General features: G+C 40.4%; 1 protein-coding gene across 2 annotated transcripts in view; it reads right to left on the bottom strand.

The window, feature by feature from the left end:
- APOO (apolipoprotein O) overlaps positions 1-9,335 on the bottom strand; it is a 30,722-nt gene extending 21,387 nt beyond the window's left edge. Inside the window, exons 1-3 of one of the 2 annotated variants that reach the window (XM_032679495.1) lie at positions 9,268-9,335; positions 4,845-4,952; positions 2,418-2,537 (exon numbers count right to left, since the gene is read on the bottom strand). In XM_032679495.1, coding sequence (XP_032535386.1) covers positions 2,418-2,537; positions 4,845-4,952; positions 9,268-9,315 — 276 coding nt within the window. In that variant the 5' untranslated portion in view covers positions 9,316-9,335. The remainder of the gene's footprint in view (positions 1-2,417; positions 2,538-4,844; positions 4,953-9,267) is intronic. The other variant, XM_032679496.1, reaches the window with a different exon arrangement.
- Between the last annotated feature and the right edge of the window lie 5,740 nt (positions 9,336-15,075).

Here is a 15,075-nt window from a genome sequence, read left to right as displayed (position 1 = left end):
AAATGCAGAAGTCAATCTCAATGTTTTATTAATATCAGGTAGCTGAAACTCAGAATTAGCTCAGGTTTCTCAAGTGTACATAGGTATTGCAAAGATACTTGAGCTGATGCAAAGAAAAGAAGTCCAACACTGCAATAAATCCCTCCTTGCACTTCACAGGGATATGTGATTCACTCTGCAAGGTGACAAATCCCCCTTTCCAGGAGACTATCTTAGGCTAACAAAACTGTATTTTTGAAGTGATTTGGAAAATGAGATATCCATACAATGTCCAAAGTAAATCAAAGAACTCTGTACCAACACCACAGACTAGTTCTAGATTTTTTTCAGACTGAAAATACGCAGTAAGTAAAAGAATCCACATTGTCTTTTACCAAAATAGAAAAAAATTCTCAATAGAAAGAACTCTGCTAATTGTTATTTATGCTAATAATCCTTCAGAGGGACAGTGTAAAGCTGTCTATAAATTAGGTAACAAATTCATAAACATACATGCCCAAAGATAAAGCAGAGAATGGTCTCACAGTTCCACCTATGATGCATTTGTACAGAAGTGAAAGCATTTGTTTAGAATACTGCATGGGGATAATATTTTTAGAACTTTCATTTCCTCACTGGCAAGAGTGACATAAAAAAACCCAATTTGTCATGAAAATAAAAAAGTGTTAGCATGTCACATGTGACATGACTCTAAATGGATGTTAGTCTTATTAAAAGCCAATTTAAAAAGAACTTGGTCTAAAGACCCCAGAGACTAATTAAGTCTAATCTTCTGTCACAGCTGAAACATAACTGGCTCATTTCTACACCTGAGTTTTGAACTGAATTTCCACTACAGTTAAGTAATTTTGAAAAAGTAAAATGGATGTACGAACATAACCAATTTTATTTTCATTATCCTAGGTTATGTTTTTAATTTTAAAGACAACTTGAGACACACTTCAGTATTATTTTCTTAAACATACCAGGAGGTGGGGGGAGGTATAAAACAAAGTTACCTCTAACTACAGTTAAGCAAACAAAATTACCCCAAACACATAAAGCTGACATGCCCGCTTCATAAAATGAGTCAGTAAACCACTGCCAGGAAGTGGCTTGTTGTGTGTGAGCAGAAGAGCACATCTTATGTAAATGATCACCACACAGACAAAAAAAAAATAAAACAAATAGGATGACAACAGGCCAGTGAGACATAAAACAAGGTTCAGGGCTTACCTGCCCTCAGTCCTAGTGGGCAACTACCCTGCTCTCAAATTTCATTCCCTGGTTAAGGTTACCACAGGCAACCAAACAAAACCCATGTGTTCAGGAGGTCAGAGCTCTAACTGTCCTGAAGGGAAAAACCCCCTTCAGCTTCCAAACTGCAGCCAGTGCTCCTGTTGGTGGTACTTTAGACACACATCACTAGACTAACACTGAATACCTCTGAAAAAATGTTGCACTCCTGTTAAAGGAGGTGAGTACCATCACACAGAACTTCCAGGCAGAAAGGACACCCTGATCTGAACAGCTTGGCTTTCTACAGAGAATTGGGCAGTTTGCAGACTATGAGGATTCACAACAGCCAGAGGGCAAAGTAGAGAATTGTCTAAAGTTGCCAAAAGGCAACCAGATGGCAAGGATGCCCTTGCTTCCAAAGTAAGCCTCAACATTTGCTGTGTCAGGAAAGAGCAAGAAAACCATGCTAGGACTTCGCAATCTAATACCAACAATTTAGGCCTTGATTACAAAGATCTTGGTTTCATTATCTGCTCCAGAGACTATTTTTGTATTTAATGACTGTTTACTACAACCATGCTGCCTAATAAAATATGTATGAGGAAGTTTTGGGGTAGGGTCTGGGGATTAGGTTTACCACTGCCAGTTCAGCAAATACTGATATATTTTTTTCAAAGTTTTGTTTTGTCACAGTTGCAGTGAGGGTAACTCGGTATTTCTGCTCCAACACACACCTCTTGATAATTTGAGGCTTTCTCCTTGAGCATGGAAACTGCAAATTTGATTATCGCTCTCCTGTCTTCCTCAGCCACAGGACAGTACCAAATCCAGACATGCCTAGATATATTTATGCAGAAAGGTCATTTCAGATAACAATTCTACGCTTTAGTTAATTTTAATTCTTTTGGAGGGAGACAAAATGAAAAAAAAAACACAGGGGTTTAGTTCCAAAAATTAGCAGAAAGAAACCACTGGTTTTGTGTGAGAAGGGGGTAAACATTTATGACCTGAACTGTGGAAAATTTTAAGTAATGCAGAAAACATTAAATAATGCAGCATTTTTGAAAAATGCTTTTACAGCTATCAACTTTTACTTTGCTGCTACCTGTTAATTCCAACTCTGAAAAACAAAGAAAAAAAATCACACAGCTCAACCCTTATCACTGAGCCACTACCAGATGTGATATAAACCATTATACCTGACACCAGGCTGTATATGGCTCCATAGCATGTCGTAAACGTGAAACCCCCTCTTCCAATTCAGTTTGTGGATTCTCCACATATTTAGTCTCACGAGCTGGAGAGGAGTAGAGTGACAGCTGTAAATATTAGCAAACAAGAGGTTAATACCAAAGGTGTAATTGTGCAAGTAGGTCTCGAGGGCACGAACAGTCTAAGCAGAGAACATCTAACACTGTGCTTACTACATAAACAATGCATAATAAAAATTCACACAGCTGTGAGACAACCATTATGAGCAAAGTTTAATTATACAGTACATAATTATGATGAAGATGACTTCTAACTGCTATGCAATTCTTTCATAGCTGCTATATGATCCAAGTCACAAGTTATAAATTCATATTAAACTAGTTTAATAAGAACACAAAATGTAATTATGAAAAATGTTTCTTGCCTTAATCAGCACTTATGGCTCCCACTTAACATAGTAAATGTACTAGAAATCATAATCTATCATTTTCTATATTCACACAAGACATCAATAAAGAGCCTGAGCAGCTTCTAACAAAGGTATCATCTGATACAAATGTTTGTTACTGAGCAGGAAAATGGTACAACATCCCTACACTGTGGACATTAACCACATCAGCAACTGACAGCATTAACAGCACTCTGGGGCTGAGCAAAGAGGAGCTGTAACCAGCAATGGGCATCTTCACATAATAAATACTAAACCACCCTATTTGGGGTTTAGCATGACATTTATTAAGATTATCTAAGCATATTTAAAATTGTCTTCCATAAAAAAAACCCCACAAGGTCTATACTATTGAAGATGAACAGCAAAGTTCAGACCAAAACAAAATCTGTTAATATTTCTACCAGTTTAAATACTATGCTGATGTTTAGTATAAAGAGCTTAAATTTTATACCACATTTATACTCCACCTAGTAGTTCATTATAAACTGATGTTTACAAATATTGCTGCATCCAAGTGTAGCTAGCCCTTTTTTCATGATGAGCTGGAAAAGAACTGCATCTCTATCATAACAAAAAAGCTGTTAATCATAATAAAATATACAACAACATAGAATTTGGCCAATAATTTGGTAGCTCATGCAGCTGGATTTCCCATAATACTTTAAAAAACAAGTATTTTCAGTCTCATTTCCCTATGAAATCTAGTCATCCCTGCAACCCTAGTCACAAGTTGAACTTGGATCCTGTTGGACAATCTAACAGCCATGTCTGGCACAAGGACAGAAGGCTCAGAGATAGGGAAATTCCCATATATTTTATGCAACTAGACAGCTGACACAGTAGAGATCCAAACTAATACTCTGTGAATGGCAACAAAGGCAGCCAAAACTCCATGGCTTGCACATGGTGCTTTGCTGGAGGTGATGGGCAAGGCAATTACTCAGCACACATGGAAGTGCTCACTGCTGCCTCAGGACTGACTCATGACAGTGGAGGTATGAGGTGAGCCCGAGCCTGGGCTGGGGAAAAACCAGGAGACCACTTCAATTATTGATCCTCTCACACTGTACAAGTGAATTGCCCACACAGACAACTCCAAAAGGCCTAAGTATACACAAAAGTAAGTTTAATTCAGTTCTACTGCTTATGTAACGACTTGGATCGAAGTACTTCAAGGAAATTTTTAAACAACTACACACTATCATGGATTTAAAACTGTATTTAGTTATGAACTACTTATTTTAATTTTTTTTAATGTTGGAGACTTTTAAAAGCTTGTGCAACAATGCTGGTGAGCCTATAGTTTGACAGGGTGTTTTAAAGCTCTACTTGTGATATAACCAAGATTTTTGTAGCATCTTAGAGAAATAAAAAGGTGACAGATATTTATTACCACTACTTATTGTATTTGTTGTTGCTTAGGTCTAAATGCTGTAAAGAAAGGAAAACTGGTAAAATTCTGTAAGCTACTATAGCAGATTCAAAACATTGCCAGACAAGAATTTTGGTCATAAAATAAAGAGGATATTTTTAGAAATAAAACATTTTGATTTGCTGTTTTAGTGGAGAATATAAACGAAATTTTATTAGAATTTCCCAACAGTACTTACAGTAAAAAATAAATAGTGTTATCTGGACAAAAAGCAAAGAAAATATTCCTGTGTATTTGAAGTACAACCACAGGTAAATCTACAAACACGAAAATGTAATTTCTGAATGAAGAACAGAAAGCTTTAATGTAGGAAAAAGATCTTACACACAAACAAGCCTGATGCTATCAAGTGAAGGACATCAAATGCAACCCCTAGGTGAAAGAAGCAGAACTATATAGACCTCTCTATTATGGAAAATTGAGAAGCAAATTCAAAGGCAAGAATACAAAAGGTGAAGAGATCCACCTAAATATATAATGTCTTTCAGAATTCTTTAGATAAAAGAGCACTAAGGCTCTAACCACACTTACCTCCTCAATTTTCAGCAACTCCTTTTTGGAAGTCTTCTCTGAGGAAGCAGCATAAACCTGGACAGAGAGCAAGCTCAGGCTGACAGGGGTGGCCCCCAGCCGAATTACCTGGAAACATTGTAGGGAGACAAAGACATCACTAACTGCAAACAAAATGGCAACGTTTGAACACATCCATGTAGACAATGTTTAAGTACCTCTGTATGGTAGAAAGTGACATATTAACATGCTTAGAAATTAGGAGAAAGGGGGTCAGCAGTACACAGTCTCAGGCACACAAATGGTAACACCTAAATTAGATGGTATTTGGAGAAGCCTAAGGCTAAAGGAGACAGTAAATATAAATGCTAATCTTACCAGTTTTCATCTCTAAAAAACATCTTGTTTTCTCTCATTTTAAACCAAAATTTTTATTAACTTTCTCAGTATAAATACTAAGAATATAATCATATTATAAGCAACTTTGTGAATGCCTATAACACTTCAATTTTTTCGCTCAGCATTTTACTTCTAGTTAGTATTTGCACCTAGATTCAAGAAAAGATTGAGACCTACAGCTGAAAATATCAGAGCATAATCACTGCTTTCTAAGAATTTTAGGAATCTCTCCTACTTTTCTGTGAGAAACATGAATTACTTGACTGTTTTTGAATACTTCAGATTCAATCCAGTCACACAACACAACCACTACGAGGAAGGTGGATATAATTCTTCTGACACTCAGGACCTACACTAAACTGTATTTCTTAATGGGAAAGTCTGCTTCAACTTAAAAAAAACCCAGAAGATGAAAACCTTAGCTGGGTAGCAAATCCAGAATGCCCAGTGAGCATTTCCCAACAACTGGACATCCTTATTAACAGCAAAGTATAACTCCAGAAATGGCAGTTCAAACGGGAAAGTTTTCAATATCTCACGTTCCTGTTACTGCTCAGGGGAAAAGTGTAGTTACAACAGCCAGTGTTTTGCTGTATCAGGTTACAGGTGAGAGGGTCTAACACCAAACTAGAAACGTCTGGCCCTGCTCTGGCACAGGCTCCAGAAGTCCTGCTGCTCACCTTGCCCTAGCTCTGCTGGCCAGGTGCTTCCACCGTGAGGCAATTTCACCTCGGCAATTTGGGGAAAGGTCAGTCCTGAAAGAGAAGCGGAGAGCTTTGTGCGGGCTTAGCAACTTGAATCCATCCATAAAACAGCCCGACGAGGAACGGCGTGGCCAGGGAGGAGGGGATGAAAAAGGAGAAGGCAGCAAACCCTCTACCTTTTCAGAAGTAGAAGGGTCCATTACACTGACCTAGCTGCTTGGGACACTGAAGCCTTGGTCAGACCAATACATCCTTCTTGCTGTGATGACGATAACTGGCTTTGCCACAGGACAATTGCTCTGAAACTTCCTGTCCAGTGCAGAACTGTTAGAAAATAGCTTTAAAATTATCCAGACCACATCAGCTTACTGTACACAGATAAGCATTTGCAGATTAACTTCCTTCCACTGCTTTGCAGATAGCAAAGATTAAATGTAACCAAGAGCCTCCTCAAATTAAAAATCAGACTATACATTTGTCAAACTTCCTTTGCATTTATGTGTAGAGAACCAGTACACAAGAACTAGGTCACAGGATTGCTTTTCAGGAAGACATAAGGGATCTGTTGGGTCAAAAGATATGGAAAAACTTGCTTAAAATGGAAGTTTTTCCTTATTTGAATTTATGGATGCATTACTACAGCACTATAAATGAAACACCACAATGACTGGATCAGCTGTTTCACAGCTAAGAAAAGACAGGAATAATCTTTCATGGTGTTTGTTTAAACACTTTTCACATACTTCTATTGGCCAAGACAAAAACATGAACACTACTAACCATTAGTAACTGTAGAGATTATTTCCTCAATCTTTCCTTTTTTCACTGCACAATCGTTCTGTCACTGAAAAGGCAAAAATCTAAATGCATTTTCATTCTGAAATATGTTTTCAAACAGTGTAAATGATGCTAAGTGTCAACAGCAGAAATCATAAATCCAAATGTTTTAAATATTTGAGATTTCTATATAAAGACACAATCAGAAGAGCACAAGAATGGAAGCACCTTGGTTTCACAAACAGGTATCAGTGACCATAGAACTACTCAGACTAAAAATGTCAACCATTTATATTATCAAGATACTGAAATGCAGACATCTTCCACTGGTTTTGTGTTTTAACAAAATGAAATTAATCACTAAAAGTGCAAGTTGAATCTCTCCTTAAATGTGCTGTTCAGGACATACTGCAATGGTCCTCTACATCAGCTACAGAGAGCTATGGGACAGACAGAACTGATGCTGAAGTACCGCACACATGAAAATATTTATTTGGGAGTATGAAAGATCAACCGCTGCACTTTTTGTTTCCAAAGTTACCTTCAGGATCTCATTTCTTAATTCTATACTAACCACGTACTCTTAAACCATTTAAACAGGTTTAGTAAAGCATTTTGACTGACTGACACGTGTCTTCCCTGCCTGTTTTACTCCACTGATATCAAAAGAGTAAACCTGACATTCTTTTCTCTTGACAGTGCTCTGCAGTTACCGTAAGTAAAGATACTGTGTTTACTCCTCCCTCTAGCTGAAGAATTCAACTTTATCTTCAGACACAAGATAAGCAAATTCTATCCTAAAGGAGGAGGGGAGAAAGACTATGATATTTCATTTTCTATTGTCTTGTTTTAGTGTCTTTCTCTAAGTTCTTAACTAAAAAATGTCTATGGGAAGCATAAATCCCATATTAGTTCTCAAACAGGCATATAAAGGGCTAAAGATTAACTAGAACGTTTTTCTTTTCTTCCTCTTGTCTGTGGATTCTCAATGTATTTATGACTTTTGTCACCTTGTCAGAACAGGTGGGAAAGGAAAAACAGAAAGAAAAAAAAACCAAAACCTTGAGCATACTTCTGAGAAGGCTGATATTTGTCCTAATGTACAAAGCCACTTCATTTTTCTCTTCTTTTTCTGTTCTTCCTCCTATTTCCCAACCCCAACTATAAAACACAAAACCAAAACCAAACTCTTGAGCACTTCCTGTCCCTGAAGCACAAATATCAAGGACAAAAAGCCACCTTCCCATTTTGCTCTTAGAGGTATAAAATCAGGTTGGCCTGAAGCACCTAAATCTGCCTTTGATGTATAAAAATAGTAGTATTATGCATAGTGCTTAAACCCGCAGGTTCACACATAATCCCTTTAATGACAATTCAGTATCAATTATGGAATTGTCAATGATTCCAACATAAAATCCTCACAAAAGAATTCCAGCAACTGTCACAACAAGAAAAAACAAGCTGCAACAAGAGCAGAGCACTTGTAGTCTGCTCAGCAGTTCAGTATCACAGAATTGTTAGGATTGGAAGGGGCCTCTGGAGATCACCCAGTCCAACATCCCTGCCAAGGCAGAGTCACCTGAACAGGTGGCACAGGAACATGTCCAGGTGGGTTTTGAACGTCTCCAGAGAGACAGACTCCACCACCTCCCTGGGCAGCCTGTTCCAGTGCTCTGCCACCCTCAGTGGAAAAAGGTTCTTCCTCACACGGAGGTGGAACTTCTTGTGTTTTAGTTACATTAGTATATATTAGTATATTTAGTATATTGATATATATACTATCAAGATTTGACACAGAAAATAGTACCTAGGAGAATGAATACAAAGAATCAAGCATCACCTTTTTTTTTTTTTCTTTTTAAAGAAAAAAAACCCTCCTGCTTCTCGAGCGGCCGTGGCAACAACCTGACTGAAACACACAGCCTGCTTCTGGCCTGAAAGGATCTGGGGCTCCTCTTATCGGAGGCAAAGACCTTTTAGACAAAAAGTCCCGGCTCGTGTTTTTCGCAGGTTTCACTGACAACCTTCACGCACCAAAGGGACACTTTTCACGGCCGAGTTGTCACTTTCAAGTGACTTTCACGCGACAGCTGCGCGAACCCAAACTCTGCGGTAACACAGCTCCGAGGTGCTGGACGCAACTTTAAAATAAGAATTGCGAATACGGAATGTGCTCTGCACGCACGAACCCCGACTCTGCGGTAAGGCTGCTCGGCGCCGCTGTGCCCCAGAAGCAACTTTAAACAAGCAATGCGGTTCCTTCCCTTGTAACACGGAGGGCACGCGGGTTTGAAGCGTTAAAAGGACGATTAAGCGGCTGCAGCGAGAGCAGAACCAAGAGCCTGTGAAGGGCTAAGAGGCAAAACCCCGCGGGCGGTTCGGGGGAGCCCCCCCCGAGTCTCGCTCCGGCCGCGCTCCGGGGCCGCCCCCGCCCCGGGCCGAGCGCTCCCGGCGCGGCTCCTTCGCGGGATCCCGCGGGCGCTGCCGGCGGAGCGGGGCCGGGGGATGGATGGATGGATGGATAGATGGATGGATGGACCGGGGGTGATCCCTGATTCCCTCACCTTGAACATGGCGGCGCCGGGCGGGCGGGGAGGGAGCGGCGACGTCATGGCGGCGTGACGTCACGGGGAGGGGCGGCCCCGCCCGGCGCGCGCGTGCTGCCGCCGCTCGGTGTGAGGCGGAACGTCCCGGTGTGGGCGCTGTCGGTACCCGCCGTGCGGGAGCGGCCCTTTGGGACTTGTGCGGGGCAAGGGTGAAGTGCCCGAGGGCCGAAAGGACACGCACGCCAGCCTTTAGACCTGCTGGCACGGCTCGGGATGTCACCTCGCAGCGCTTGTGAAGGAGATTCGGATGCTCGGAGATCACAGAATCAGCAGCACAGAATCACGGGATCAATTAAGCTGGAAAAGACCTCGGAGATCATCGAGTCCAGGCTATGTCCGAACACCACCCTGTCAACCAGACCATGGCATTCAGTGCCACATCCAGTCTTTCCTTAAACACCTCCAGGGATGGCAACTCCCCCACCTCCCTGGGCAGCCCATTCCAATGTATAATTAACCTTCCTGTGAAAAATTTTACTGTAATGTCTAACCTAAACCTACCCTGGTGCAGCTTAAGACTATGTTCTCTCCTCCTGTAATGAGTTGCCTGGGAGACGGGACCAACCCTCACTTGTCTACACCCTCCTTTCAAGTAGTTGTAGAGAGTGATGAGATCTCCCCTCAGCCTCTTTTTCTCCAGGCTAAACACCCCCAGCTCCCTCAGCTGCTTTTCACAAGACTTGTGCTCCAGACCCTTCACCAGCTTCACTGCCCTTCTGTCGCACTGCCAGTATAATTTGGATGGATGTGTTGGTTTTGGCTGGGGAAGAGTTAATTTTCTTTGCAATGGTTGGTATGGGTCCGTGTTTTGGATTTGTGCTGAACACAGTGTTGATAATATAGAGATGTTTTTGTTATTGTTGAGCAGTGCTTACACTTAACAAAGTCAAGGCCTTTTCTGCTTTTCGTGTTGTCACGCTGGCGAGAAAGTTGGAGGTGAATGAGAATTTGGGAGAAGACACTGCCAGGACAGGTGACCTAAACTGACCAAAGGGATATTCCAGACCATACGACATCATGCTCAGTATACAAACCACTCCAGTGTTTTAAGTTCAGCTGGCAAGCAAGCACCATGCAGCCACTTGCTCACCTCCCCACCAGCAGGAACAGAGTGTACACAAGGGCGAAAGTGAGAAAAGTCGTGGGTTGAGATAAAGACAGTTAAATAGGAAAAGCAAAAGCTGCACACACAAGCAAAGCAAAACAAGGAATTCATTTACTGCTTCCCATGGCCAGGCAGGTGTTCAGCCACCTCCAGGAGAGCAGGGCCCCATCAGGCATAACAGAGACTTGGGAAGACAAACACCAACGCTCTAAAAGCCCTGCCCTTCTTCCTTCTTCCTTTATATACTGAGCACAATGTCACATGGTCTGGAATATCTCTTTGATCAGTTGGGGTCACCTGTCCCAGCCGTGTCTCTTCCCAACCTCCTATGCACCCCCAGATTCCTGCCCAGCATGCCAGTAGGAAACTAGGAAAGGCCTTGGCTCTGTCTAAGCACTGCTCAGCAATAACAAAAACATCTCTGTATTATCAACACCGTTTCCAGCACAAATACAAAACACAGCCCCATACCAGCCACTGCAAAGAAAATTAACTCTTCCCCAGCCAAAATCAGCACAATGGGGTTAGTGTATGGACAGGGTTCCATGCCTTTCTAATCTCATTAAATTGAAAAGAAAAATAAAAGCAAGTACCTCTTTTTTTCTGTATTTTTCCACTCCTTGGTCTCTGCATCCCCTGCAGCATCTCCCAGCTCACTTGAGCAACAGGTGCAAGTTTTTTTGCTCACATCTGCTCTGAGGAAGGGTCTTGCATACATCCCACACTGTCCGACTTCTTATTCAGTGGGAGATGAAGATCAGAAATAACGAGTGCTAAATTCCTATCAGATAATGGACTTGGAATGGACTGCCCAGGGAGGTGGTGGAGTCACCAACCCTGGAGGTGTTCAAGAAACAACTGGACATGGCCCTTAGTGCCATGGTCCAGTTGACAAGGTGGTGATCAGCCAAAGGTTGGACACAATGATCTTAGGGGTCTTTTCCAACCTAGATGATTCTGTGATAAGATAAACCAAGGCAATACTCTATTCTGGTTTAAATCATGGGAAATCTGTTCTCATATGGCCAGTTAGTAAACTGCTTCTTTGTTTCTTCTGATTTTCTGGTCAATAATTTCCACCTTTTGTTGTGTTTAATGAATTTCCACGGCACTCAATGGCAAGGCAACAAACATTACCAAGAAAATAGTAAGTCCATCTACAGAGGTGACTTATTTCATGTTCACGTATCATTGTTTTCTGACCAGTTACACAGATCCTCATGCAACATGCTTATTAACATTTTAAAAGGTATTTATCCTCATATTTATTTACCTTCATACTTATCTCGGTCACATAACCCCACATTCCAATACAAACAAGTGCCTTCCTTTTACTGACTACTGTCAATTTTTAGGGAGCAGTGAAAAAACTATCTTGAAGCTTAAGACACAAAGACAATTACAAACATTAGTCTGTATTCTCTGTTTAGATTAACTGTTATGTATGGAAAACAGAGGTTCCATAGGCTGTGCCATAGACTTGCCATCCCAGTTCTGTTGGGGGGCTGTTCCATCAGGACTTGAAGTGAAGGGGTGATTCAGGCTGCCTAACTTTGAAAACCTCATAGAAGCCTCTCCTGCCTCAATATGGGCTGGACATGGCTCCACCAGAGGGTTCACAGCAGCTGAATTCCACTTTGAAGTGCACTCTATCATAGAGTCATTAGGTTGGAAAAGACCTTTAAGATCATTGCGTCCAAACATTCACCACCTCCTCCTCCTTGGCACTGGGAGAGAAGCCCACACTCCTAACTGAGACACATAGGCACACCAGGAAAATAACATGGATCTTCTCTTTATGATTTTTTTCTGGTCCCAAAAATACTGTAACAATTTAAAACAGTCAATATTGATTTTAGAATATTCAGAACAGCACCTTATTAATTCTGGAAAATGTTATTAAAATAATATTAATGCAAAATGTAAAGCACCTGAAGAATATGGTAGCAAACAGTTTATCAGGAGCAGCATTGTGGAAAGGTAGATGAGATAAGCATCCTTGTATAACCTTACCTTTTCTTTGTGATGATAATTTTTGTTGTTTGCTCTTAAAGAAAATTCCTACATTTCTTTACTGCAGTCTCTTTATAGACCTGATAAAAGCAGCTATAGCAGAAACAAGTATTTTCCATACTAATGGGGATGTTTAACCACCATGTTGCAGAACTGGGCAATGCTTCTCAACAGGCTGCTTGCAAAGTTAATGGGATAGCAGAAATATCATGAACAAATGGTATGAGATGAGCTTCAGTACCCAAACTACAGGATAACAGAAAATAACAACATTTTATTATGGATTTGGTTATAAAGATTCCTTCTTTAGCAAGGAAGAGTTATACCTAAAATGTACGTAAGTGACCAGCGAGTGAAAAACACTAATGGGCCTCTTTCTCCATTGCACTGTGCTTTGCACAGTCAGTCATATTTGTGGAATATAAGCAGCCAGAGTGAGGCAACTGTTTGTGGAAAATCAATCTTGCAGCATTTTATGGCAGTTTTGTGAGCACGTGAGGAGCGACTGGGGAGTTTGCAAAGCAGTCGCATTTCTTGATGCATCTTATTAATTCTTGAGGAGTTACAGAAAGAAAATGTTCAAAGCTCAAAATGACAGGAGAGCCCACAAGAGGTGTGATGGCATCGAGGTGAATAACAATGCCTGCTCTGGTGAGTTCTCAAGTCCCAGGCTGTGGGTAGGATTGACTGTTCCCCAGTTTTGCAGAGGAGAGATGTAAGAATATTTCAAATACATTCTAAGTTTGGTACATGAATAGTAAAGAAAAATCTAATTGTTTCTGTACATACAATGGTGTATACGATAAAAATACATATTTTTGTTATTAATTCATATTCAGTAGCTATACAGCAATTATTGACATAATTATGTAACACAGATATAAATAACTGAAGAACAAATGGTTGTTTCAGAAAATTTTATTAGCTCTGGCATCGTTAGTGCATTTTTTCCTTTAACGTGGAAGTTAATCTTTAAAATTACTGAAAAGACTGATTGAAAAGAATGTGAAAACCCTTATAGAGAAGAACAATACAAATATCTTAGCTTTCACGTAGGTGTATTGTTCTCTTATGCCGGAGGAGGTTGTCTCTGCAAAATTTCCCTGGGACAAGGATAATATATGCCATAATGGATTATGCACAGTCCAAAACACTGTCAGACAGGCTTAAAGAGGCGCTGAAGGTTCTGCTGCTGAGGCCACAGAATAAAGAGCTTTGGCATGATTGACTCCTGGCTGTTTCTAATGTAAGAACATCTATCAAATTTCAGTTCTATTTGCATGCCAGTATTTTTCTCCCTCTTTGGTAATTGGCTTTTCTAAACACCCGTGAAAGACACATTTTCTTTAGAAAGCTGCAGCTCAGAGAAGCTTGAAAGCGTTGCCACAGTTCGTAAACTATGTCAGCCCAGGCAAAAATACAATTTAAGAAACCTGATCTCTAATCCTTTGCTTTGCTTTAGCCATAAGCTTTCATAATGTTGTATTAGATTGCTTGTTTATGGTTTATTTTTTGGTCAGGGAAATAAGAACAGTCCTTTACTAGCAATGCAATTACAGTTATTTGCCATACATTTTTAAGGATAGAAAAAAATTGATTTGTTGCACATTACTGTTAAAATTTGCCCATTAAATATCAGTGCAGTTACCTACTCACACTGATCATTGGAAAATACTGTAATTCTGAAAGGCTGGCTTGTTTTGATATTCTCCTTCATGGTAAAACTTCTTGCCTATTAAAATAAACAAACAAAAAACCCAATATCCCCCTCGTTTTTCCATGCATTTTTTTCACTAAAATACTTTTTTAAATACCGTGACTTGCCACTACAGTTTTGCCAGTCTGTTTAGTATTTTTTATGTCTTTATAAAATAAACTGCTATTCTGCCTCCTACAGCTTTTCGTCTGCACTGTTTTAAATTGAAAGAATGCTGTTTGGCAGATCTCTCGAGTTCTTTTGAAAATATGTAGTTAATAGAAAATACATAACCACAAGGGCTTCAGTAAACTCAACCATCAGTTAAGCAGCTTCACCTAACACTGTGAGCTCAGTCAGAGGTGACATGGCAGGTACACAGCTTTTCCAGGTTGGCCTCCAAAGCACATGATCCATTTCTCATATTCCTGTCACTTTTAGCACCTATTTGTTAAGCAGCTAATTGAACTGGGTTTATAGAAGAGCGTGATGATGGACCTTTCACAGTGCCTTTGGGAAGGGGGAGTAACTGGCATAGCCATAAGAATACTCTTTCATCCTTTCTCCTTTATTCACTTCCTACCTTGAAAAATAAAAGGAGGGATTGAACAGATTTTTATATTTAACAATTCTGTTTTATTTGAAGTGAAACTTACCTTGTGCTTTCTCCTTTTATACTCAAGGTGAGTCGCTTCTCAACGTTTGTCAGAGGTGCTCTATTGGCAGCTACGAGGTCTGAAGTCACACATTCAGAAAGCAAATCGAATGTTAAGGACAGATGCCATTGCAGAGCTCTTTGTGCTTTCCCAGTGACCTACCTTCAACTGCTGCATTCACATCTGGGGTAAACCAGGACTTGAATTTCAGCACCTGTTGTCTTACCAGGTTTGTCACATTTTGGCAGCATCCAAAATACACAAAGTGCTTTCCAAATAAAGATTCTATATTCTTG

The sequence above is a fragment of the Chiroxiphia lanceolata genome, chromosome 2 (assembly GCF_009829145.1).
Source record: "Chiroxiphia lanceolata isolate bChiLan1 chromosome 2, bChiLan1.pri, whole genome shotgun sequence".
Lineage (NCBI taxonomy): Eukaryota > Metazoa > Chordata > Aves > Passeriformes > Pipridae > Chiroxiphia > Chiroxiphia lanceolata.
Note: the sequence above shows the minus strand (reverse complement) of the source record. Positions and strands in the feature narration are given on the sequence as shown.